Source organism: Hetaerina americana, unplaced genomic scaffold (assembly GCF_022747635.1).
Source record: "Hetaerina americana unplaced genomic scaffold, ioHetAmer1.1.p SCAF_34, whole genome shotgun sequence".
Taxonomy (NCBI): domain Eukaryota; kingdom Metazoa; phylum Arthropoda; class Insecta; order Odonata; family Calopterygidae; genus Hetaerina; species Hetaerina americana.
The window spans coordinates 2,421,314-2,449,218 of record NW_027286919.1 but is presented as its reverse complement, the minus strand read 5'-3'; the positions used below and the strand labels follow the sequence as shown (position 1 = coordinate 2,449,218).

General features: G+C 44.7%; 1 protein-coding gene across 1 annotated transcript in view; it reads right to left on the bottom strand.

The window, feature by feature from the left end:
* The window catches only part of sdt (MAGUK p55 family member stardust), a 401,178-nt gene that overhangs the window by 352,135 nt on the left and 21,138 nt on the right, over positions 1-27,905 (bottom strand). Inside the window, exon 2 of the mRNA XM_071589207.1 lies at positions 17,818-17,927. Coding sequence (XP_071445308.1) covers positions 17,818-17,927 — 110 coding nt within the window. The remainder of the gene's footprint in view (positions 1-17,817; positions 17,928-27,905) is intronic.

The window sequence follows — 27,905 nt, the reverse complement described above, 5'->3', positions numbered from 1 at the left end:
GATACGGCAGCTTAATCGAACTTGTCGCCCTCAAAGTAAATACCTTGGCTGACGACACACCTTTGCCAACGTTTCTTCCAGCTCTCGAACCCTGCCTGGTAAGCCACCTTAGGGATCCTCTTCAGGTCTGCCGTACCTTTAGTTTTAATGTCCGCAATAGAGTCGAATCGGCGCCCTTTCAAGGTTTATTTTAAATTTGGAAAAAAAACAAAGTCTTATGGAACCACGTCTGGAGAGTAGGGTAGCTGCGGGATCATGGAAGTTCCGGTTCTGGCGAAAAACTCTGTCACGATCAGCGCCGTGTGAGCCGGCGCGTTATCGTGGTGGAAACGCCATGCATTGTTTCTCCACATGTCCGGCCTCTTTCGGCTCACTGCGACCCTCAGCCTCTTCATAACCTTTAAATAGAAATATTTGTTGATGGTTTGACCTTGAGGACGTATTAGTAATGAATCAGCCCTTGCCAATCGAAGAAACACACCTTCACGTTGGACCGGGACATGCGAGCTTTCTTTGGTCGCGAGGAATGAGGACCTTTCCACTGAAAAGACTGGGCCTTTGTCTCATAATCATAACCGCAAACCCAGGTTTCGTCACCGGTTACGATGGTTTTAAGAAACTCTGGGTCGGCATTGGCTCGATCCAGGAGTTCCTGACAAATGGCCACACGTTTTCGTCTCTGTTCATCAGTCAACACCCGCGGGACGATTTTTGATGCGACGTGCGTCATACCCAAAACGTCGGTCAAAATTGTCTGACAGGATCCAAAACTTATGTTTACTTCATCGGCTATCTCTTTAGCAGTTAAACGGCGATTTTCCCTCACCTAATTGCACACCAATTTGACATGGCTGGGGTCTGTCGAAGTGGAAGGCCGTCCCGTTCGCGAGTCTTCATCTGTCGAGGTTCTGCCCGATTTAAAACGACTGTACCACTCAAAACACTGGCTTCGACTCATAGCTTCATTAACAAAGGCTTGCTGAATCATCCCAAATGTCTCCGTAGAACTTTTGCCAAGTTGGAAACAAGATTTCACGCCCACTCGCTGTTCCTCTAGCTCCTTCATTGCTGCCGTTGCACGCGGCGACGAACAGGTTAAGACACGAACCGCTGCTGCTGCGTAAGGACCCGACGTAAACAAACGCAACGCCTCTTGTATTAGTCGTCAGATGTGCCACTAGATGGTGCACTGTGTCTCGTTTCGATCCATTGAATGGTTGCGCAGAATAAAATCAGTCCAGTCTTTTTTTGATCACACCTTGTACTGTGACAGGCTCATATTTATGTAAGTTTATGCTCAATGAAAATAGATTTTATTCTTTGCCAAAGGTGATTACCCATTTGAGAAAACAAGTGATTTTTAATGAAGAGATGGAAAGAGTTTCTGCAAAATCTTAATGACGGCCAATATATGCCTCCAAGAATACTGGAAGAAGAGGGCAGCGTCGAAGATGCTGAGAAAGGAAACTTCCATCCTCAGGCCTGAATTTCACACCGAAGGGAAGGACCTGAGAAGCCAGCAAAGCACCAGGGATCGATCGACATATACCCTTGGAAGAATAAATACGTATTCAGGGGAAATATATTCTGAAACGGCTATTCGGCCTAAAATGTAATATGTGCACGGTTTGTATAAAAAGTATCGGTAACAATTCCTGACGTGCGCTTGAAGTGCTGAATTTAGACCGGTCGGTCAAGTGTGCGCATGATCGCATATTGCCATTCATAAAATGGCGACAATGCACACACAGTTATCATTGAGAATTTGGTGATAAAATTGTCCCGAAGTTCTTGACGGACGACCAATAGAGCAGGGTTGGAGTGTCCGCTTGCGAAGACCTTCTGCAACGACATCTCGATGATTCCCCAACCCCCTTACAGTTCCCCTACTTGGCACCATCAGGTTACTATTTCCTTTTCCCTATAAAAGTGAAGTCATCCCTCCTTCAAAGGACACCACCAAGGATGGGACCCTAAGTAGTGCCGTCAAAGAAGGTGGCCCGCGTACCCTTAAGAGTGCGCTTTACCGGAATCTGCCTACCAGAGAGCCTTCGAGTCGTGGAAAAGCCACTTTGACAAAAGTTTGTCGAAGCTCAAGGGAAGCTGTACTTTTAAGAATTTTGAGGCAACGTAGCAACATCTGAAATATATAAATTTTCCCAATACTTTCTATACAAACCTTGTTTATGGAGTCTCCTTTTGTGCGGATGTGAGAAATGGAAGATGTGTAGGGTGGGGAAAAGGAAAGTGTGGGTAATGGAATTGCGGCGCCACAGAAGAATGCCGAAAATGAAATGCACAAAGGGAAGGAATACTCCAAAGGTTGTGTGAAGGGGGGACGCTCTCGATGGCAAATCAATTGGACACACCCCGAGGCAGGAGAGTTCATTGAATACATTAATTAAAAGAAGAGTAGAGAGTAATAATCACGGAGGAAGGCCTTGGGGGAACTACGAGAAGCAGGTAATGGAATATGTCGGCGCATGGAGGGGATGGAGAAATTGTTGGGGGGCAGGAGGGCTCCTAGAAAACATTTATCGATGACCCGTAAAGGTGATTGCGAATGCACTTTTTTACACAGATTTTCTCGGGTGTTTTAAGTTGGTATTGAAAAGAGAAGTGAACGTATGCTTTCATTCAACTTATGACACGATTGTGCTCTCACCGTCATCTCATTCTTCTCCATCGCAGCTCGAAAGCGATTGATTATGACACCTCATTTGACTTCTGCTCTTTCATGCCATACGGTGCTCGAAGAAAAATAATTAAGAGTCTTTTGATGAAACTTTAAGATATAAAAACATATCGTACAGGTATCGCCACGAATTTCGATGAAGTTGTGCAATGGTGTATGAAAATGATTATCGGGATTTTAAAACTTTGTAGGGTTTATTAAATTTAAGTTAAAATTAAAAAATATAAATCAAATGGAAGAGAAAATCAAGCGGTATTTTTGGTACACCTGATAGAACTCAGTACACGATTGCTTAATCGGCGTTGTGGATTGGCCGCAGGACAGAGCTTGTTTCGCAAGGCATCCACGCTCACCCGATCTCTCACGCCATGCGAATTTTACCTTTTGAGGGTTGATTAAGGAACATAAGTGTATCTGTGCTTCCACTTCCAGCTGACCAACCTCCTGACTTCAGAAACAGGATTGAAGCGGTTGTTGCAAATATCAATCCTGATCACACACTGATTAAAGCTTGGGAAGAACTCCCCTTTGGACTCGATGAGTGATACCTGAAAGACAAAAGGTGCTCGCATTGAACATTTGTGGGAAAAACCAATTGAGTTGCTCTTTAATTTGGTGCAGCATAATTTATAGTTGTAAGTTAAGTGTAAAGAGCACCAAAAATTTTTGAAACCCCGCCATTCATTCTGAAACACCGCTTGTTCTGACAGATGCCCTCTCGTTAACAATACAAATAGTTTGGTCGAAGCCCTCGTTTCATTCCGAAGAACTCCCACCCGTGAAGTTGGCGATTGCAGCCAAAGCGACCGATGGACCAAGCGGGAGGAGAGAGAGATGAGGAAAGGGGGTGGGGGTGAAAGGGGGAGAGGGGGGGGGCGAGACTAGCCGTCGAGACAGGATCTCGGCGCGCCGTGCGACGACGACACGCCCGGGGGGCTTCTTTTGTTTTTATGAAAGACGGTGCTTGCATATTTCATTGGTTGGTGCATGTGGGGGGGGGGGGGGGGGAGGGCAATTATTTCGTGCGGAGGGAATCTTTTGTACGCCCGGGCACTCTTCGGGTGCTCTCTCGACGAGTGGTGTCGTCGGGGGGATGGTGCCGCGAGGTGTCCGCACCCTGCACACCGAGGGGTCCCCGAGGGAGGGAGATTCCCCCCCCTTTGTGTGTGCTCACCCAACCATCCGAGGTGAGGCGCATTCGCTCCCCGCGGCGGCAGAGGGGGGGTGTTCCCATGGCAACGGGGGCGAGACGGGCAGATTAAGAGGAGGGGAGAGTGGAGGTCCACTGGGCCCTTCCCCCCACCCCTCCCCCCCCCCACGGCCGACCCCCGAATTCCATATTGTTCGTTCCAGACCGGTGGTGTATTTCAATCACCGAAAGAGTTCCTCTCCGCCGTGCTTACTCGTACTGCATGCATTGGGCGTTGATGAGGGGCGTTAACGGGGTCCTCTGATTTTTTGGGCGTCGATTGTGCTCGAAAAATGATTCTCCGAACGCCCCACCCACTTTTGCGTTTATCCAATCATACCCTAGGAACAAAAACCCTTTTAAAATAACATCCAAACTAACCACCGACCAATTGGAATACGTCTCTGTTAGAGATGGTGTGCTGTTATATCGGCTGCGTGACGAATTTCCATCATCATTACACCCTACTTGCAATTTCCATTCCACACTCAGTGCAGTTCAATGCGTCCGTTTTGAGTCGATGAAGCGGAGCCGGGGGTCAAGTTGGAAGAGGGGGTCGCTCGATCGAGGGAATTCATCCCCTGGGAGTGGGAAAGGGGGGATTGGAAGGGTGTCCGTCCTCCTCCACTCCTTGTTGATTTTTCTTGTCGCAAGATGGGGATCGGGTGGTCAGATCGAGGAGAGATACCCTGACGCAGACACATAAATAATACTCATATCGGTCAGAAAGATAAGGAGGCGAGGGTGTAGGAATTTTGAAGTGGCACAGAAATAAAAGAGTGTCTGATCTCACCGACGTGATTTGGGCGCGATCCACCTTTTTGCCTCTTTCGAACGTGGCAATACTGTCGGGGGAGGGACGCCGGGGCCAGGACGTCGAGGGAGGGGCGGGAGGAAGAGGGGTGGGAGTGGAGGGGGCGGCGGCCGCCTGGGGGCGAGTCGAAGGTGGAAAGAGCACCCCCCGCTCCCCCTCATGGGATAGCTTGGTTGCGGGGGCGGGCAGCGATGAAGCTCCAGACTCGAGGGGTTTTCTTATTTGAAAGGCGGACCTTTGGTAGAAGAAAAAATACAGCCGTCATCAAAATACTATATTTATCAATGTAATTAAAATTCAAAACATATCGAAAGATAGTGAAAAATGAAATCGAGCCACGACGGTGATTAAAGCCACTCAGCAGGGCTTTTAAACTCCGGATTGATGAGCAAAAGATTCAAGATCGCCGATCGCAAGGTGAATGGTTAAATAGGGAGGAAAACCGTCTGATTGGAGGTCGTTGTTTTTAAATGCAAATGCTCAGGCAGATCTACTGTCTAAACAATCGTTTTTGTGAGCTCAAAAAGTGATGAGATTCCTCGATCGCATTTCCGTGGGGCATTATTGACCCAAACATGACGCCCGGGATGGCATACCCTCGGAAAAGTTTAGCCAGGATGTCAAAAAGGATTTAGAAGGTTTAGGAGCCAAAAAAAGGATGTAGCCAGCTGATAGGTACTCATTGTGCAATCCTCTGCATAGTGCCTTCATTAGAACGACGCTACTTTTTACATACAATAATAAATGATAATCAAATACTCATTTAAAACCATGTGTCGGCCACCTTTCAAACGCTTACTCCACTTGAAAACAGATGTTTCCTTCAGAGCATTGCCACCATTAACAGCTGTCAACATTTCAGTAATTTCCTGATAACTTTTACCGCACCCCACCAATAAACTTGATGTTGACTCGTTGCTCCGTGATTTCGTCAATTACCATTTTCGACAAACGGTAAAAACAAGTACAACAGAAACTAACATTACTGGCACCATACGCACAGCTCGACGATCCGCCAAGCACAGACGGCTCATTGGGTCTCAGGCAACTAGCGCCGCTAGTGGGCGGTGCTCTAGTCCGCATCAAGGCCGCCAGATTGCACCAGTTCGCGTATTTATTGGACATGTCTCGTATGTTGCATTCAAGATGAAGAAGAGACGGTAATGACTCCACAGGGAGAGAGGATTGGGTGGTAAGGACATCAGTATTCTCTGCGGAGATAAACAGAACTCAATTTGGAAGTTCAATATTTTGGGAAAAGGGGTAGGTGATGATAGAAAAAATGCGATCTGGCCACCGGTTGGACGATCTCCTCTCACATCAGACGACCTCCTGGATGGGGCCAAAAGCGAAGGAACTATTTCGATATTTCGAAAATGATATCCTGGAAATCTACTGCAGGGAATATTTTTTCTTTCTAACTTATAACATTCCCTTCCAAGTAAGGAAAAACAGAAGAGGATTAAGAAAAGAGCACCTTAGAATACCAGACCGAAGCCAATGTTTTGGTTACGATCTAGTGACTGTGGAAAACATCCCAATGAGTTAAAATGCGAGGGTAATTTGATACGTTCTCGGAATGGAATAGAAATAATGTACTTACGTCAGTGAAATATTTTTTCAATGTAGTCTCACCCAAATGCCCTACTTTTTCCTGAGATGTTCAAATGTCTTGGTCCCATCTCGAAAATCAGATTTCTTCAGAGCTGCAAAATACACATATACTTCAGTTGTTACTTCTTTCTTTGAAGTACATCCACCGTCCAATGTGGAAAATGTTGCGCTTGGGGGAGAGATGGAAATCTGATGGAGGCAAATCAGGCGGAGAAGGCGAGTGTGGCAACAGTTCGTGTCATAGTTCACGTATTTTGGCCATGGCAACGACAATCGTCTGCATGCAGGCGGATCTTTCTTGATGAAACATGACTTTCTTCCTTACCAAACCTGGTCTTTTTTTCGTGTATCTTTTGGTATAGTGGGTCCATGAGGTTAGCGTAGTATTGTCCAGTAATTTTTTGACTAGTGGGAAGATAATCTATCCGTAGAATCCCTTTCCCATCCCAGAAAACTAAAGCCATCCCCTTTCCGACCGACCGTATTACCTTTGCTTTCTTTGATGAATCAACATGTTTCCACTGCTTTGAATGCTGTTCTATCTCTGGGGTATAGTAGTGGACCCAAGGTTCACCTGTGGTCAGCAACCGGTGCAGAAAAACTTGTGGATTGCTCTTAAAACGGGCCAAACACTGTTCGGAAATGTCCATCCTGCTGCATTTGCGATCCTGCATCAAGAGCTCCCGTCTGCTACAAAATAGACTGCACTACTATTAATTACTTCGTTAATGACATTGCCATTCAATATAGACATTCAATGAGTTCAGCAACTAAGCACTCCTACCATTCTAAGGAAGCCAAAGATGTAACCTAGGACCATGGACGATAATAAGTCCTTCTTATACTCCGCCCACTTTCTCTACCTTCATTCCGTCCATCATGCCCGTTCGTGCCTGTTACTTACCCACGATGTTTCATTCACCTCCACACTCACACCACAAAACAACTTCCAGCTTCCAAGCAAATCAATCTCCCTATTCGCCCCCGAATACCCGAGCCGTGTAAGCCCTGCCCTCAATCAGTTCTTCCCCTAAAATGATGCCTTTACTTATTATTCTTGTTGCACCCACTGCCCTAGCCGAAGCTTCGCTACGTTACGTAATGTTCCTCGCGTTTCCTTATATCTTCGTCTATAAACATACATAGACAGTTGAAATGATCTAGCTGCTCTTATTTATCCTCTCCTATAGTGAAGTAAAAAAGAGATGAGACATAGAGAGAGACATAGTAAAAATAAAAGAAGAGATATATACAAGGTCTGTCGCAAAAGTAGTAGGACTGTGTTGATTAAAATAATGATAGGATTGATGCATTCACTCAAGCGTTTTTCAAGTAGCGCCCTAGCGTGCGTCCATTAACTGCGGCCCGCGGGTTTTCCACGCCTCGCAAGCCTTCTGAAATGCGGGGAATTCTGCTAATCTTCCTCGTCACGGCCTGTTGTAACGCTTCCCCCGAGCCGTGGTGGCGTCCTTTCGGCACAAATACGAGGCAGGGGAAGAGGAAGTCTGGTGGGACATTGCCTAAAACATTCGGATCCTCACTCGTGTGAGTTCCCTTTTATTCGTCCGAGAGCACTCGCGGCAACAGCTTCGCGCCCACCTTTCTTTCTCATGACCATGTTTTTGGTTGAAATTGGATGCACATCACTTTTAAGGGTTGCCAAGTTCATCATAAACCATCCAAACAATCTGCGATTCCTATCCAACTAAGCCTTCACTTTTGCAAGATTTTCGTCACTTTTTGAGGCCGAAGAGCGCCCTGAACGTTTGGCGTCTTCAACATCTTCTCTACCTTCCCGAAACAACTTGTTCCACTCAAAAACACCCGACCGATCCACCAATTGGCGTTCTAATCTTAAGCTGTCTTGAGGATGCCATGAGTCTTTATCCTGGTTTTGCCCAGTTTCACGCAAAATTAGGTGGCGTAGCGCTGTTCCAATAACCGATTCATGGCGGGATGTGACGAGGTTATGTTATAGAGGTTTCGAAAACGAACGGCCCGCACTCCCCAAAGGCTGAGAGCCAACTGCCATCGGCCTCCAATCTTTCCGGAGACTCCTCTCCTTCGAAACTAGCCAAAGAAACCGCCGCTCGTCCGTGCGTCTATCCGGGAAGAAATGCCCTACTACTTTTGGGACATACTTTTTACTTTTATTTCATACGCGTTTAGAGTAATTTCCTCATGAATAGGAATGGGTGAAATTGAGCGTTTAGCAAGCATGGCTGGAGCCTCAGGCGTGGTGGGGGTCAGCGCAGCGGTGGTGCAAGCCGCATCCCGTTCGACCCCGGTGCCCCAGCCGTGTGTACTCGGTGTGACCGACCCCTCCGCCCCCTTACCCTTCCCCCTCACTACTATCTCCTCATCCTCCATCGCCCTGCCGCCGCCCCCCCCCCCCACCGCGACCCTCTTAAATTATTCAGAGCGGTGCCCGTCGCCGCCACAGAATCGCGAGCCCTCGCATGCTTAACCCCTTGCCCCAGGCCGAACCCTTGCCACCTCCCCCCCTGGTACCCCTTGCATCCTCCCCCAACCCCCTCTCTCGCCCCTCTGTCCCCTCGGGGGCAAACGCCACGCGAGAAATATGAAATCTCTTATGCGCACTCACAATCGGCATTAGTGAGGCGTAGGGGATTGAAGACCATGGCCCGTCGCGGGTTTTTACGCGCTATATACGTTACAATTTCATTATTTTGGATTGCCACAATTGATTTTCTCTTCCTCTCTCTATCTCACACACGCACACACACATACGCTCATACAAATATATACGTTAATCTATTTTTTTTTGTTATTCGTCATTTTCACATCTTTTGCGGTCCGTATTTCCCCAAAAAGTTCATAAAAATTTTCTTTCTCCTTGGGCTTTGGAGTTAGTATCATTTTCAGCCTATGGCTATTGACATTTGGTGATTCTTTGTTACATATGATAATAGTAAAGATGTAACTTTCTATAAAGAGAGGATAATGAGAAAAAAATACAATATTTCTCTGTGAATAAGATGGCTGTATTAGTTTAATAATTTACGTTGCATTGAGAGCACTTCTAATTTGCGCCCTACCGCTACCTCCTTATGCGTTGGATGATTTTGACTCACTATGGACATCTTTGAAAATAACCACTGGCCAATTAATTTCGCACTTTACCTCTTCTACACTGCGAATTTCGGCCCTCGGGTGCTCAACGATCATCAAAAGAGGAGTATATTACAGCTAATTTGTAGTAATACAAGATTTGTGTAAAGAGTATTGGGAAAGGTTTTAGAAAAGTTGCTTTATTTATCAGATATTGCAATATACAATGTATCGAAATAATTCAAATTACATCCCCCCTTGAGCGTCGATACACTTTTGCCAGCAGCTTTTCTGCGACTCAAGGGCTCTTTGGTAGGCGGATTCCGGAAGGTCCTTAAGGTTACGCGTACCAGTTTCTTTGACGGCACTCGGGGTGAAATCATGGTGGTGTCCTTGGAGGGAGAATTTCGCTTCTGAGAATAGGAAATAATCTGCTGGTGCCAAATAGGGGCTGTAAGGTTGTTGGGGAACCGTCGCGATGTCGTTGCAGAAGGTATTCGCAAGCAGACATTCGGCTCTTCTCTTGGTCGTCCATGAAGACCTTGGGATGAGTTTAGCGCCGATCTTTCGCATCGCCAAATTTTCAGTGAAAATGGTGTGTGCATTATCATCTCATTAATGTCAATATGATATGTAATCATGGGCAAGCTCAACCGACGATCTCAAATCAGCACTTCACGTACGCGTTGTCGTCGCTTCAGGACGTCGACGACCGTCCAGCTAGTCCAGCTCGTCCTCCACACCCTCTCGGCCATCTTTGAAGTGCTTGAGCCACTAAAAAACTGCAGTTTGTGATATACTTTCATCATTCAACCCTTGGCAAATCATGCTCAAAGTCTCCGTCATCGATTTCCCCACTTCAACACGAAATTTCATGGTGTACTGCTGTTCAGTCGTTCGCTGTATTTTGCGCTTGCACCGAGTCATAGGGCAGGGGTCCAAATAGAACACGATCTAACCCAAACAAACGCTCGCAGGTGATTGGTGCCTTTGGCCTGCTTAAGATCAGACCTTTAATCACTGTACTTTCAACCACTGTACTAGGTTTGAGCGCCCTGCGAAGTATAGTAACATCATGAAAAGTTGTTTCCAAAATATACAGGACAATTTTTTTTCAAAACGTTTTATACAAACCTTGTAGAGTACAGTCAAGCCTTATTGCGAATCAAAATCTTTTCGGAGAGTAGTTTATGGCATTTCAGTTGCCAGCGTTTTTAATTCTACTTGGATTTTAATAGAGTATCCTTCTTTCTTCCCCAAACGATTCTAAAACTTCGTCGTTAGTCTTCCTGACTGTCCAACATTCTTTTGTTTTTTTCTCTCTCTCTCTCTCTCTCACGCACACGCACACCGAGCACACCTGTCTGGGTTTTGATCAATGAGATCGCTTCAAACCGTATAAGAGCCTCAACTCATCTTTCCTTTACATTTCCGTCATAAAAAACGTCCTCTTTCACTCTCTTCACGTCTTGTATGAAGTTTTTTTCACTCACTTTTCCCAAGCATCGTGTTTCAGTTCTCTAACAGTTTCGCCCCTTTACCTCTTCGCTGGTGTTGACTTGGCCGCGCGAGGATCACCCGTGGCTCGCGATGGCAATCTCGCCCGCCCCCCCGAGGCTCCGTCCGCTCCGGATCGCACCCTCCGTCCGTCTTTCCGAGCACCCACCCTCTCGCCCCTCCCTCCCACGCTTCCCTTTCAATTCCGGTGAATGGCGAACGCGATGGGGGTCGAAGGTGCGTCGGCCCGGCCGCGGGACATCAAGGCATTCGCGGCCCCCGTACGCACGCCCCCCCTCCCCGAGGACTTTCCATCCAAGCCACGCATCCACGTGCATATTTGCCAAAAGGGGAGCACTCATTCATACACGACATATGAGTATCACTTGAAATATTCTAAACACTCCATACACACATATAAACATGCATGTATATTCGCATGAGGTCTGACTATAATGTAACCTACGTTTCAGCCTAGGCGGGTAGGGCTAGAGCCACCATCTTGGTGTGTAAACAACCCAACACTCAGAACGTATCTCGCTGTGGTAGTGAGCAGATTTTGATTCTCCTACTTCGCTCTGCGAGCTGTTGAAATGTGCGCTGCAAGAGAAAATCACAACGCGAGTTGTGAAGTGCGATCTGTGATTAGGTTTTCACTGGCCAACAGAAATCACAAGCCAATTTAAATATTGATAGGCACTTATGTAATGTGCACGGAGACGGAATAATGAGTGTCGGTAGAGAGGTGCAGGGGTGCATTGTTTTAAAATGGCCAAAGCATCAATATTCACGACGAGGACTGCAGTGGTCGGCCTAGCCTTGTGACATATGAAGTGACGGTGGAAATCAACGAAGCAGTTCGTTGATTTTCACCTTCAAACGAGACCCACAGCCTGTACACTGCCACGGCAGGATGTGTACTGAGCTTAGGGACGTTTAGACGCCAAGATGGTGGCTGTAGCTCCCCTAGCCACCGCCACGCTAGGCCGAAACTTGCGTTACCTTTTGGTCAGCCTTAGTGGATATACCACATCTTAAAGCTTCCCAATTTGTTTGAGAAGAGAGGACGGTAAGTACAGAATTGTGGGCCTCTAGGCATGACGGAGGCGTCTTCAAGGGAGGGGGTATTCCGCCGAATAAGAGTTTTAAGTTGGAAACAAGAGTGTTGCAATCAAAAACCATTATACTTCCCTCTCCGCCTGGAAATATTTTATTAAAATCGTGTGGCAGAGATATTTTGGTTTTGAAGTGCTTTCAGATTCCTTCAATTCATTGATTGCACCAATGCAAATGTTCAAACGTATGAAGGGAACGAGGGAAGTAAAACAGGCTCAAAATCTCTTCATCCTCTCATGACTAGGAATTTCACCAAGAGGAGACGGCAAGCGGGATAGGTGGAGGGCGCTTTATGGTGAGAAATCAATGATAGAAATAAGATAACATAAGACTGAATATGAAGGGAGAGTTAATGAAACCTATGAATGTGTGTGGTTGGGAATTGGACGCGCACGAAGAAGGCAGGAGAAACAAATGATTAGTGCAGTGAAGGAGATATGCTCCAGCACCATGATTAATATCCGTCGAAAAGAAAGACGGCGTTTGGCACCTGAGGGCCAAGACTCCGTTGTCCGCTGAGGGCTAATCAGAAGAAAGGGCTGTGAAAGGGCTGTGTGGCTGAACGCAAGCAACCAGTAGTTAAATCATTTCGAGATTTTTACTTCAAAGTTTACTGGAGAGAGTACGTAGTATGTTAAACAGAATTGAGTCATCTCTAATGAATAATGTGCTATCCTCTAGGGAAATGTTAACCAATTCCCAAATGCACCAGTTCTTGGTGCAGCGATTCGTTAGAAGAGGAGCTCCACCTCCGAGACTGAGTTTTTCAGTTGGTTCTACAAGGTCGCACCCAAAAGTGGTAGGACTGATTTTTTTACAAGAATTTTGTTGACGATATACTTACATCGACTTAATAATCTTCAAAGTATGCTCTTTGAGCTGCTACACACTTAGTATAACGTTGCTCCCATTCCCCGTTCGCCCGCTGGAAATTTTCTTTGGGGATGCCGTTGATGACCCTCGTCGAAGCCTCTTTAACGGCCTTTATCGAGTCAAAACGTCGTCCCTTGAGCTGTCTTTTCATCAGGGGGAAGAAGAAGAAGTCCGGTGGTGCCAGATCGGGAGAATAGGGCGGGTGCGGCAACGTGGCAACGCCGTATTTGGCCAGGAGCTGTCTGACGACGAGCGCGCCATGGCACGATTGTCGGCATCATCTTGGCGCACACCTTGCGCATGGCCAAATCCTGTGAAATAATGCGTTGGACGTTGGATGCAGACATACCCAACTGGTCTGCAATTTCTTCACTGGTTAAGCGTCGGTCTGTGGTCAGCAGTGTCCTCACTCTGTCCACATTCGTGTCGGTTCTCGCCGTCGACGGCCGTCCGGAGCGATGGTCGTCTTCAACGACCCTACCCTCTTTAAACAACTTGTGCCACTCAAATACTGTGGAACGGCTCAAGGCAGTGTCCCCATAAGCCTGCTTGATCATATCGAGGGTCTCAGTTGCCGTCTTCCCGAGTTTCGCACAAAACTTCACGGAATATAATTTCAGATTCATTTTGTTTTTCGACGCGGACAAAAAACTTGCTTCACTAAAAACGGTGTCCTCAATCAACGACAGCCCGCAGGTGACTGAGGTTGGTGTTGGTCTGTTGCTAAGAGCCCCCTCCACCTTACCATGCCAAGCAGACCCCCCTCCACCGCCCCGTCCGCGCCAGAGAAAATCAGTCCTACCACTTTTGGGTGCAACCCTGTATATTGAATAACATTTAGTTCATTATATACATTCAACATAACTTATTGCATAAAAACGAAAAAAAGGATGAAGAGGGGAGGATGGCAAGGTAATGGGCAGGGCTTGGCAGTTAAAATGTAACGGACGGGAGAACACAAATGGAACCGGAATCGAACTATTACGATAATGGAGTTAACACAAACTCTCTAATATTTTATTCTGGATTTCATCAACTATCCTCATAAAGATCATTAAATAGGGAAGTCGTTCGAGGAGACTTTTTTGAAAGCATTAAATGGGACCCAAAGAAAGGAGGCTAGCAGTCTGTAGAGAAAATTATGGCTGAGGATAAGGAGGCAGGTATCGAAGAAGAGAAATTTGAATATATCAAAAAAAGGACACCAAAAGCCGAAAATGGAAGTATAGGGAGGGTAACTTGGAAGATAACAAGGGAAATGTGGATTCCAGAGGAGATAACTGCGAATATAGACGAAAGAGACGGAATAATGTAACAATGATTTAGGTATAAGAAATTCCCAAGAGTTAAATGATAGACTGAAGCGGAAAACTAAGAGGGCGATAGAAGGAAACTTTACAGAGGTAGATTGAAATTGGTACCATGCATAAGAACGCGAAAGGAAAGTCAGGAAGTAAGAAAGGGAAATCCGTGGAAATGATCAAAAATAAGTCAGGAAAATGAGTTATTGAACCAGGTTAGGCTTAAAAGAAATGTAAATAATATATAAAGGAACAATATATGATAGGCCAATGAGATTAGACCGTAAAGTAAATTTGACATTGATGAGGACAGCTTAGGCCCACACATACTTGGCGATAAGATAGAAAGGGCATTAAGGGAAGTTAAATAAAATAACGCCGTGGGGGCAGAAAATATTCTCGCGGAACGACTTATCGGGGTTAGAAGAACGCGGTAAGAAGAGTTTTTTTGGACTAATTCATGGCATTTATGGTAAAATAGTCTAGCTGAATGATTTTATGAGATCAGTGTTAGTTCCTATTGAAAAAAGATAAAAACTGCATCATGTGAGGACTCCAGAACAATGTTTTATTTCCCTCGCAGCTAAAGTTGTTCTCGGGATCATAAACAAAAGGAAAGAGAGTAGGGCAAATGATTACTTAGGGGACGATCAGTTTGGGTTTAGGAAGGGGAGAGGTACGCGTGATGCCATTGCAGTAATGAGATTATTAATCGAGAGGAATATAGAATACAACCAGGAGGTATTTGGCTGTTTCGTAGATTTCGAAAAAGCGTTTGATAGAGTGAATTGGGAAAACTAATGAGTATATTGCAGAAAATAGGAATAGATTGGAGGGAAAGGAGGCTAATCCGCAACCTGTACATGTCTCAGACTGCACAGGTGCGAGTGGGGAACGGGAAGTCCGGTTGGGCAGTGTTAGGAAGAGGTGTAAGGCAGGGTTGCCCATTATCACCGTTGCTGTTCAACCTGGACGCAGAGGAAATGATTAAAGAGGCATGGGAAGAACTGGAGGTAGGAATGTAAGTGGGCGGGGAATTTGTAAAATCAGTTAGGTTTGCTGATGACCAGGCTTTGCTGTGTCAGTCAGCCAAGGGGTTGCAAGCATTGCTGAGTGAATTGGAAATTCAGTGCGACAGATATGGGATGAAAATCAATAGTAATAAAACAAAGGTTATGCGATTTTATAGAAAGAAAAAGGCTAAGCTAAACATTAAAATAGGAGGGCAAAAACTAGAGCAGGTAGACCCGTGTACGTATCTCGGAAGTGTTTTGGATCAACACGGTCAAAGTAGTAGGGACATTAGGAGAAGAATTGACTCAAACAAAGATGCTGTAACGTAGAGGAGGGAATTGAATGCAGAGTGGTGGAGTTTGGATGTTAAGAAAAGGCTCATTAAAACTTTGATATGGAGCGTAGTTATGTACGGCGAGGAGACATGGTCACTGAAGCAGGATTATGGACAGGCTTTTGAAATATGAGTGTGAAGAAGGATGGAAACGTTGGAGTGAACAGAAAGAAAAACAAATGAGAAAGTGTTAGACATGATGGAGAAAAAGGGGGATTGTTGGGAGAAATCTTAAGGTAGGAAAGATGGATGAAAAGTATTTTAATCGGCAGTGGGATGTTGAAGACTGTACTAGAGGGGAGAATGTTAGGCAAACGAGGAAAGGGCAGGAATAGGATTGGGATGTTGGACGGGATGAAGGGAGGAAGGAAGTATACGGATATTAAGAGATGTACCTGTAGATTACAGATAGAAATAATATCCCTCGAACCAATTCCGCAATCGTATTTTATCCGATATTTTTGGTCTTGGCGTATTCCCAGATTTTTTGCGTCCCCACGCAACGCGGCGTAACTTTTGAAGGGCAAGATAAATAATCCAAGAACCGAGATGTGGATGGTCAAAAAAGGGGCCTCGTGTGGTTTTATCCTTCTAGAAAGACTGTCGTCGTCGAGAGGTAGACGGGTGTTTGTGTGTCGGCTGGAGCGGGGGCGTATTTCTCCGAAGAATTTGTCACAGTATCGGGAATATGACCTGTTTGATCTCGAAGATGACTTCAAGCGTTGAAGCGCGTCTTGAGTGAACGGAATGTTTTTAAAATTAAAAACGTTTACGATCTAACTTCGCTGATTTACGTTAAGCACTTTGTCATTTTAACGTTTTCAAGCCGGCGAGCAACAAAAGAAAATAACCGCCCAGGCCAAAAAGAATTACATTTTCCGAAGCATCCTGAAGACAGGCCAACAAAGTTAATACGAAACATGTATGTGGTCTATGTATGAGGATGAGTTTAGATCTGTGGTTGATCACCTTTCTCCGAGGGTTCCTCCGGTGTTTCCGAAGATATTTTGTCTCACAGGATCCCCTTGGAATCACTCCCTTATTATATTTCTTTTTTAGTCCCTCCTTGCGTTCAACCTCAACCCCTTCCATCATTAATATCCCATCACCTCTCCACATCTCCTCTTCCACCCGCTTTTCCTAACTTCTCAGAATTTCTCCCGAGGGATCTTCGGCTTTTACTAGCGAAACGCAAACTTTTTTGCTGATTTCCTCCTTGTCCACGTAGAAGCTAACCAGATCTAAAGAATACGATTCTACGCTCAGTTCAGAAATGTTCAATAACCTTTTCTTCGTATCTTTGGAGTTTTTGTCATCAAACTTTTAGCCTTTTATTCTTATGGTATTGCTGCTTGCTTCGTCCTGTGCACGTACTTGATAATTGAAGAGTAGCCCCTGCGTAGTATTTTTTCTCCCGCCTTGTACAATTGAATCTGACTCGTATTTTTTTAGAATATCAATCCTCCAGACAATCCATCTGCTCTCATTTGTAAAAGACATACATCCGAGTGGATTATCCGATCCAATTAGGGAAAGGATGAGAATCTTTGAGTGGATCGGTCCATCGTTAGCAATATCTTTTTCCTCAAGAGAAAAACGAGGTATATCTATTTCAAAAATTTTCACCCGGCAAATTTTACTTTGATTTTTTTAATATTTAAGTTGGATCAGCCCCAAAGTCAATGAAACTTCCATAAAATGTCACCGATTCGTCTCTGAATAGAGAGCTATTGGAATTTTCATTAATTGCCCTCTGTCTGGACTGGTTTTCTATCCCGTGACTCTTCTTCTGAAAACTGCGTTTAGCCTTGGCTCTTGTGGAAGATGTTGGTATTTTGGGTAAAAAATATCTGAAATGTGGATAATCAGTGTTTTTGGAAATTTGATTGTGACTATTCTTTTTAAAATTTAAATTTTTGTAAATGAGTGGACCTTCCCACGGTGCTTCTTGGGGAAAAGCTTCTTCGAGTCCCAATATTTTGGAATTTCTCGTCTCATGAAAGGGAACATTGTGACGTGGCCCAATCATGTGTGGCGAGGCGTTCCATTAGTCTAAGGCTGGGTAAAGTTTTTAATTAGCAATCAATGATCCACTTTTGCATTTAATAATGAAAGAAGTTAATATATGTTTTACGAATTACATTTTACATTATCAATTAAATACTATGGCTAGGCAATGATTTGATTTCGAAACCAAAGGAGGCTCTTAGCACTACATATGTACATCCCCTTGACTTACAGAGGTCAAGGTCAAAAGCAAGCCACCGAGGGTGGGTGGGTGGAGGCGTGGTGACTCACCTGGTGGATGTGGCTGATGACCTCGGTGTGCGACGCGTCGTCCAGCGACTTCCCATTCACTTCGAGGATTTCGTCTCCCACCTCGAGGTCCGCCTTGTCCGCCGGTGACCCTGCAAGGCATAAACGTTTCTCAGTGTTGCATACACTTAAGAGCGGGGGAAGAAGAGGTCGCCACGCGTCATGGTTTTGGCAAGAGGGCAGGGACAAAGACACTGAGGAGAGCTAGAGAAACATTTTCCAATATTATTGCCCTAATTACCATTTATGGGCAAAGATTTCTGAATTCATGTCCTTGCCGCTTATAAATTCACTTTTTAGGTGTCCAGCGATAAAACATTAAGTTTGGGCGCAAAGGAGTGCAGCGACATGTATCAAAAGATCACTTAAATGCTCAATTAGAATACTCTCACACTTCGTTGAAGAAAAAATATATTTTCAACTCTTGTCAATCAAACATGAACAATGTCTCCATACCATTATACTTAAATTGTAACAGAGAGGATAGCATAGTAAAAATAACAGATTAAATCCCTTGCATAAATTGGGAGGACGTCTCTCTAGTAGCACTCTGGAAGGAGAGAGAATTGCAATGAAATTAGACAGATTAAGCGTAGCATGGATGCCATGTTTTCCACGAACGATAAGGTATCACGATAATATTGTCCGACTGCGGCAGGGATAAAAGTATTCGGGTCAAAATTTACCTGGCGTGTACTCACCCCCTGACACACACCCAAGCGGTAGTTCTGCAGGGTACTTAAATTAAATACATTACGCGGATGTAAGGAGTGGAAACTTACGCGATTAAGTATTTTTTTAACTCCATCAACAGGAAAGTACGCAAAGGTGGGCAATGGGAGAAGCGTTCCTCTACCCGGATGCGTGATGTATTTCTTTTCCCAGGCGAGTTCTGATGACGGGGTGTCTCATTGGAGAACAGGGTTTTCTGAATTGTAATACGCCATGCGCACTGATGAACGCTTTTTTCTGAGTATTTTGGAGATAGGGAGGGTTGAGTATGTCTCGAGTGGGCACTCTTCATGCTCACGGTTCCTGCCACCCCTGGAGGGTTGCGAGATGGCACTCCCAGCACCCTTGAAGGCAGAAGCAAGACTCAATGATGAAACTCCGCAAACGTATTGCAGCGAAACGTAATGCAATGCTGAATACGGAATACAGGTAATTGGTCGACTCATGGTTCATTTCGCGAACAAAATCCACACACGAATGTGTGGATGTGCTGGCACTTTTTCCCTTTATATGGGGTTGCCCCTCCATTCCTTGAATCCATCGGCAGAACTCACCTCTCGGTCCTTTGCTTGCCGTGCGTAATGTAAAGACTATTGTTATATACCTTCGCTCATGTATTATCCAATGGGATCTCATTCCACGCCGTGTCGGAGACTCGAGGCTTAAATTTTGCATGTAAAAAAAGATAAGTTTTTTGAAGTTTCCATTGAAGCACTGAATTCTCTTTGCTTCCCCGCAAAGAACCTAATGAGAAATGCGTAATCATGTTTCGGGTCACTAGATGCGATAACAAGTAGCAGGATTTAATTAGAAATGTAGAATGCGATGAGTAGTAAGATCAGTTTGGCGATGGAGCGTCATGCGAGCTTCCCCACCCCCCTCCATGCACGTAAAACCAAGAGCCCCTACTCCAATGAGTAAATGGATTCATGCCGTTTTTCAAGAGTTTTTGTAGCTTCCACCCCCGATTACTTGCACATATTTTGACTCGATATTTGCATATTACTGCTACAATTACGAGGGTTGTCCATCAAGTAACTTACGTTTGCGTGTAGCGGGCAAAGTAGAGGAGATATCCGAATGTTTTCTGCATTGAAACACACGTACGCATTCTAGGTCAGTACGCCTCGAGCTGCAGTGTTTGGAAGGCTGTGCAACCTGTCGTTTGTTTACGGTGGCGAGTCAAAATGAACAACACAATTGGAAATCCCGGCAAATTTAAAATCCTTTCAGTGATAACGCTTTTACCGGCAGTAAACCTCAAAGCTGCTGACATTCATCATTGAGAAATTTGTGCTCTGTGGGGAGCGAATGTAATAAGTGACAGTGTTGTGCGTCACTGGTTTTGTTAGTTTGAAGTGAACGGACATACCTCCATGATTCCACGAATTGGCGATCCGTCAATTCATCTATCACTACAAGGTTAGGCCGACCACTGCGGTCCTCATTGTGAACGTTGGTGCTGTGGCCATTTTTAAACTAAGAATGCACCACTGCTTTACTCTGCCTTCACTCACTATTATTCCGTCTCCATACACACTTCACTATGTTGCCCATGTCAATTGGCTTGAGGTTATTTGTCGGTGAAAACCTAATCACAGATCACACCCTTCACAATTTGCGGGGTTTTCTATTGCCGCGCACTTTTTAACAGTTCACAGTGAGCAAAATAGAAGGACCGCAGTCAACACAGCAGGATGCGTGGACTGAGTCTAGGGACGTTTAGACACCAAGATGGTGGCCCTAGCCCTACCCACCAGCAACGCTAGGCCGAAATGTAAGTTACTTCCTTGACAGCCCTAGTATTTTATATTACTCGCCTAAGGTAACAGGACGTCGATAGGACATATTTTAAGGATCGATGCTATTTGAAATTAATGCATGTTATTCAAGAGGAACTAAATAATTCTACATAGATACGAGAATAAAGAAATAGAGATCACTCCAATTATTATTTATGAATAGTTTTTTGTGGGTAAAAAACATTTTTATACCATTCGGGATGAAGCAGTTTATTAACATGTGTTTCATTAGCTTTGGATTAATTTTTTTTTTAAGAAGAGCGACGGAGGCTGTGTGGAAGATTGATCCACAACAAAGAAGGCGAATGATTTTTACACTCTGAAATTGTTGCATTGAAATGCACATTAGCGGATGACCCCGTTAAAAGTTACTGTTGCGGCATCTCCCGCAGTTTCTTTGGAATTTGTCAAAGTAAAACACCATAAGTGTTTAAAGTTGGCTTTAACCTCGTGGACTGTGGCGCCTCGCGCACGACTACGAATGCCTGTGACATTGTGTGTACGGAATTTCGTCACAACACCTTGTTCCTTTAAAAGCCCCAAAATTTCAGAGTTTAAAAGGCTCACGAGTCAAATTTAGAACTAATCCACGAGACAGTGCCCAAGCGCTCTGTCTAGTCCAGCTCCCTTCAGGGCGTTCTCTAAAGTCGCGGCAATATTTAATGGATTTTTTGTTTAGAGAAATTAATTATTTTAATGAATCTATTTTCGCTATGCCATCGCTGTGAGTTTATCGGATTTTTTTTTGTTAAAAAAAAGAGCGGACATACTATATTTTCTCTATTTCTCTTTTCATTACTGTAAGCGTTTTCACCCCAATCGAGGACTTTCCGTGCAGAAGGTTTGTATGAAAGATATTGCTAACAATTTAAAATCGTAAAGGCAAAATGCAATGTTGAAGACATACTATATAACACAGAAGAGAAAGTGGTGATTAAGTAGTAATTTCGGAGCACCATATCTGGAGCAGGAAACGGCAACTTAAGAGCGGGGGGGTACTTGTACTTTTGCACAAGTCTAGTGATATGTTTGCTCATTAATATGGGCTCTCTATCATTTAACATGGTCCAAAACGGATATTACGAAAAATAATGCATGATACTCTGTCCAAAAAATACGCGAACTGAGGCCATAAAAACTTAATTTTGCCCAATTTAGTCTACATCTAATTAATCCCCATATTCAGAGTATTCTTCTTTCGTTGCTTTTTTCTTTTCCACTGTTTACAGCACCCTTGGAAGTCCTCGGCTCTTAGGCTTTTTAGTTGTCTCGTCGTTTCTTGCTTTAATGTGTCCACATCTTCCCAGTGATGTCCCCTCATCACATTTTTGCATTTTGGGAAAAGGAAAAAGTCGCTGGGGGCGACATATGACGAATAAGGAGGATGATCAAGGATCAAGGTGATTGAATTTTTTGCCAGAAACTGACGAACAATCAATGCATCTTGGGCACCATTTTTGCACAAATTTTTTCAAAACCAAATGTTCGGTCTAAATATTGTGCCCTGTTGATTTTCCTAAATTCAGTTCATCGGCTATCATTCGGACAGTTTTTCGAAGATCGTAAGGACAAGGGACCGCACACGATCAATGTTGTCGTCAACACAGGTGTGGTTGAAGGTCGTCCCGGCCTCGCATCATCCGTGGCGTCTCGTCGGCCATCTTGAAAACGCTTAATCCACTTGAAAACGCATGTTTTATTCAGAGCACCATCAATGTAAACAACTGTCAACATTTCAGTAATTTATTGTTATCTTTTACCGCACTTCACGAAAAACTTGATGCTGATTTGTTGCTCCGTGATTTCGTCAATTTTCATTTTCAACAAACAGTAAAAACAAGGACAGCAAAAACTAACATAACTGGCACCATACGCACAGCTCGACGATCCGCCAACCACAGACGGCTCATTGGGTCTTAGGCAACTAGCGCCGCTAGTGGAGGGGGGCTATAGTCCACCTAATTGCCGCCAGATTGCACTAGTTCGCGCATTTATTGCATAGACCACGCATATAGCTATCATTTTTGTTCCCGGAAATGAAGTTCGTAATTCAGGAAAAGTTACTCTTTTTTTGCAAGGGGTACTAATAATCTTTGCAAATAATGAATATTTGGAAAAAATGGAAACCTTTGGAGGCACTTCAATTTGCTAGCAACTGAAAAAGATCAAAGAAAGAGAAAATCGACGATAAAATCGGAGTTTGCGAAAATAATTTCTATTTTTAACGACTATAAAATACCCTAAGTCAATCCAATATATACGGTGTTAGTGATGTTATCTAGCGCAACAATGCTCATGGGCCGCATATGCCTTGTTCTCCCATACAAATCGCCGTATTAAAAAACTTTTTTCTTTACTGACGGAAAGAAAAAAATTATTTGAAAAAAATTGGTTTCAATATCACTCGGAAAAATCTCTTGACTTTCCGGAGGATTCACTGATATTTCCAGCTAGCGTCCTTTTTCAAGGAATATTTTAGTTTTCCCAGTGGCCGAGGAGGGAGCGATAGGGACAGGGAATAGGAGAGGGGAGAGAAGTCGGTCCATTCCGGAGTGCAGCCCATTCCGCTCTTGCGTGTGGGGACTCTTTCCGTGGGACCATATCTCCGACGATGAGGTCTTCTTTCTGCTTCTTGGAAATGTCCACCCCTTTGGCTGTTTCGCTGACAGCAGTGTCCTGCTTCTGGGGGCGTCTTGAAGGAGGCGCTTTCGGGTCTAATTGCCCTGGAGGCATCATCAGGTCACTTGCACGTCCTGCAAGTCTTCCGAATGATTTCCTGGCCATTATCTTCTTCTCTTCACGGATTTTCTGTCAGTCGCGAGTCCATCATCACCTCAATTACGAGGGCCCCATCGCGACTGGAGCGGATTCTCCACTTGGGCCCTCCTCGACACTAGTAGGCCGGGTGGCCCTATCCTCGTCTCGTTTGCACAGGCAACTACGCGTGCCCCATGTTCTAATGAATGATCCCATGGAACCGATTTACACCTCTTTATCACTTCTTTAGAGTCAGAACAAGTGGGCTAGAACGAACGATGTTGTATTGGTCATCGCGTCCCGTCGTTTCGTGATTGTCGCAATCGTCAAGACTAGGCAAGACTAGGTCTCATCTTTGCCGTAGCCAATCCTCTGTGAACTCGATTGTTCGCGTTTGCATGACATCGTGCGAGGGGTCTCCGTGGCACGGATCGTCTTCTGGAATAGGGAAATATTCTCGGTCAACGTTCCTTGGTTCTTGGTTTCTGCCTGAGGGGTTTTTTCTCGAAATTTATATGTTGTTAACTGGTTATTACATTGTTTGTATAAAAAGTAATGAAAAAAATTTCGGGGAAAAACAGTTTATTTCGCTAGATATTGCCACAATGCCTCAAAATTCTTCAAGTAAATCCCTTGAGCGTCGAAACACCTTTGCCTGCAGCTTTTTCACGACTAGAAGGCTCCTTGGTCGGCGGGTTCCGGAAAGTCCTCAAGGGTACGCGTGCGGGCTACTTTGGTGCCCTTTGAGGGCGTATTTCACTTTTGGGAGTAGGCATTTCGTTGCCGATACTTTTTATATAAATCTTATCTGCGTTTCCACGTGCGTCTTTCGCGCCGATCAGCTTATTAACTTTGTGTCGTTATCAAACAGTGTGCAACGATGACTCTGCCTTAATTTCCACTTCAGCTGTGGAAAGTTATATCGTGGCAAGAGACACAGATGCGAGAGTGGAGCGCGCGGTATATCCTGAATCATGCTCGTGTTTAAATTTCCCATATTTCTTCTTTATGGATTATTTGATGAACAAGGTATTATCTCGGAGTTTCCTGGCTGATCGCAATTCCCTTGGAAAGAACGCTGTAAAAATTTTTAAGGGAAAATATGAGGAATAAAGATGCTAACAGTCTTAGCGCACATATCCTTAAAAAGTGATATTTATAGGCACAAGAACATTTTATCAAAGCCGTATCTGGGATTCGCGATCTTCCGTCTGGTAAAACGGTTATGTTCTCCTTGACGCAGGAAACTCATCCCTCAACACGATGGTAATGGGCTGTGAAATCGATTTTTCCGGACCAGATTTGCCCTGTGCGCCAAAAGTGCCAGACTTGGACTTGACTCTTCCTTTCAGGCCGAAAATGTCTCTAGATGCCGCTATTATCAAATTCATATTGCACTCCACATCCCGAGTATGGAAAGTGATTGACGGAACACCAAACGCCTTCTCGCCCTCCTGCAAAAGATGTCCGATTTTGTGATGTGTCCTATGAGAGGTGGGTTGGTGGCGTGCTTTTTATCCCAATAAATTGAATTTAAATGTACGTAAAATCGTAAGTCTCAAAGTTTAATGATGGCAATTCGACTATTCCCTCCTCCACCCGATCACCCGGTCGCACCGCGGCGGAGCGCGAGTGATGGCCCCTGGGTGCGGAAGCCAACGTAGGAGCCCACACCCGCTCGGACGAAATCCGGTGCCGCAGGGGAGGGGGACTATCCCCCCACCCCGGATCCACGGATTCGAAGTAATGCTGGAGAGCAGGGTTCCCGGGGGGGACGAGCCCCAGCACGCAGACCCTAGACACTAAAGCTGCTTGAGGCCTTGTTTACAGGAAGGCCGCCCAACCCCTTTATGATCCCCTCAGAGGCAAAAAGGCGCGCTAATGATCTACGGTACTGAAAGTTCAATTTGATATGAAAAGCTTTTTTCAAATTTCAATTATCTAGCTTGGGATACATGATAATTACGGGGGCTGTCTAGAAAGTAACCTCCTTTTGCATTTAGCAAGCGAAGCAGGGGGGGAGCCGAATTTTTCCGGAATTGAATCATACACACCAGGGGAGTACGCCTCGAGCTGCAGTGTTTGGAGTACTTGTCATTTGTTCACATGAGCGAGTCAAAATGAACAGTACAAATGGGATTCTCGCCAAATGTGAAATTTGTTAAGCGTCTAAGGTTTTTACTGACAGGAAAAACCTTAAAGCTACTGACATTAATCGGGAAGTTTGTTCTGTGCACCGACTAAGTGATGAGTGACAGTGTTTTGAGTCAGTAATATCGTTAGTTTAAGAGTGAACGGACAAATACCCATGATTCCCAAGAATTGACCATCCGTCAGTGCATCTGACACAAGGCTAGGCCGACCACTGCAGTTCTCGTCGTGAACACTGGTGCTGCCGCCATTTTTAAATTGAGAATGCACCACTGCCTCACTCCGCCTTCACTCATTACTATTCCGTCTCCGTACACACTTCACAATGTTGCCCATCAATATTTCAATTGGCTTGCGGGTTTTTGCCAGTAAAAACCTAATCACAGGTCGCACTCACAACTCGCGGGATTTTCTATGGCAGTGTAAATTGTAACAGTTTGCAGTGAGCAAAGTAGAAAGAACCACAGTCTGCTCACACTATCACATTAGGAGGCATACACTGAGTGTAGGGACGTTTAGATACCAAGATGGTGGCTCTAGGCCTACCCGCCGCCACGCTAGGCCGAAACGTATGTTACTTTCTTGACAGTCCCCATAAGAGGGGTTTTTTCAGTGGTCATGAAGATGAAAGCAGAGGATGACTGGGGAGTGTTATGGGGGGACGAGTGTAGTGGTAACTTGTTTGGGTGCTGTAGAATCTGCCGAAGATTTGCTCCTGAAGGACCAGCGGAAGCGGTTGCCGGTGCCTCCACGCTCTCCACTCAAGCGGCACTGGAACGGCCCGGGCGGACACTGGGCTCGGGAGTGAGGGGTGTGGGCTGGAGATGCGAAAGGTTTCTAAGGAAATGGTCGGAGGGGAGGGAAAGGACAGGAAGGAGGCTGAATTGGTGTTCCGATTCCAAACCCTCTTCGTCAGGCTAGCTATGATGACGAAATGGATGCACAACTGACAGCGGGGAAGTAAAACATACGGGGATGGGGAGGAAAATTGGAGAATGGGAGGGAAATGGGGTTAGGGGGAGGGAAATTGGAGCAGGGAAGAAAAATGGGCGTAGGGGTGGGGGGGTAAATTGGAGGGGGGAGGAAAATGGGGTTAGGGGAGGGGAATGAGGGTAGGAGAATGAGGAGAGGGTTGAGGATAGGTAAGCAATGGGGATGAGTGGGTGAAAGGGGAATGAATGGGCTCCAGGTGTGAATTAAAATTGTTGCCTCATGATTCCAGATAAAGATGCAATCAAAGGGTCTAGGAAGTGGTCTGAGCGGATTTTTTTCATGGAGGCAAATCTGAAGGTGTGGAGCGGTTGGCCACAATTAGGGTTTTTGCAATTGTGGATTATTCCGGTCTATTGTATCGAAAGTGGTTCAAACGGTCCTGGATTCAAAGGATGAGTTGGCGTTTGCCTGGAACACCTTTTATTGCAAGGTGCTGGGATTTCAGAAATGGTAACAACCGTATTTCTGGAATGCGTCGGCATATTTCACACGGGAAAGTTTTTTTAATTTTAAGTTTGCTGGAGAAAGATTGATTCATCGTGGTGCTTGATAAGTAATATGTTGTAATCACTGTCACATCAGCAGTCAATAAAACTTGCAGAAATGCTTTACGTGATTTTTTGGTTGAATTACATGCCCTGTTCAGAAAGCATCCTCCGTTTGCGTGTAGAGTGAGAATTGAAGTGAAGGGAGCCGAATGGTTGCTGTATTGTCCCACACATTAGATCAGTACGCGTCGAGCTGCAGTGGATGGAAGCTCGCGCCCGTTCATTAACAGAAGCAAGTCAAAATGAACAATAAATATTGAAATTCCCACCAAACGTGAAGTCCGTTCAGTGATAAGGTTTTTAATGATAAAAAATCCTCAAAGCTACTAACATTTACCATCGGGAAATTTGTGCTCTGTACGGACGAAATGTGATGGGTGACAAGATTTGTGTCGTTCGTTTAAGAGTGATCATAATATTCCGTGATGATGGAGAAGTGGCCGCCCGTCTGTTGTGATCAATGAACTGGACCTGAAAATATTGACGAAATATTTGGGAAAACCCGCATTTTACGATACATGAAATGTTTATAAAGTTTTCCACAGATTTCTACGACTCTGTTGCACGGAACTACGACTGGAAAGTTAAGCTACCACAAGTTTTTTGCTCGTCTCGACGGGGAACTTAAAAGATGCTGTCATCAGTTGGCTGCAATCTCAGGAGCCAAATTTTTATACAGAAGGAATTTAAAAACTAGTCCAGAGATATGACACACGTTTATGAAATCTGTTTGGCGAATGTATGAAAGTAGTAGATATATGTGGTTTTAGATGAAAATAATATATTTTCTCTGTCTACTCAAGTGTATATTTTATAGCATGATGGTGGTTACTTTGTGGACAGAATACATACAATGAAATTGACCAAAGGAGCCAAGCACACCGGGCAATAAATTCTTTTTGATGATTTATATTCGGCGAGAAGTCATCGTCAAGTAACAATTTCAAATGGCTGTCGTTAAAATTACCTTTAATTCATAAACTTCAGCTTAATATAATAACTTTCATGACTATTCAACCGAGCATGATTCCATGTGTTGCGAAGGAAACATATTTTAACCAGGTTTTTGTAGGAGTGGAGAAATTAT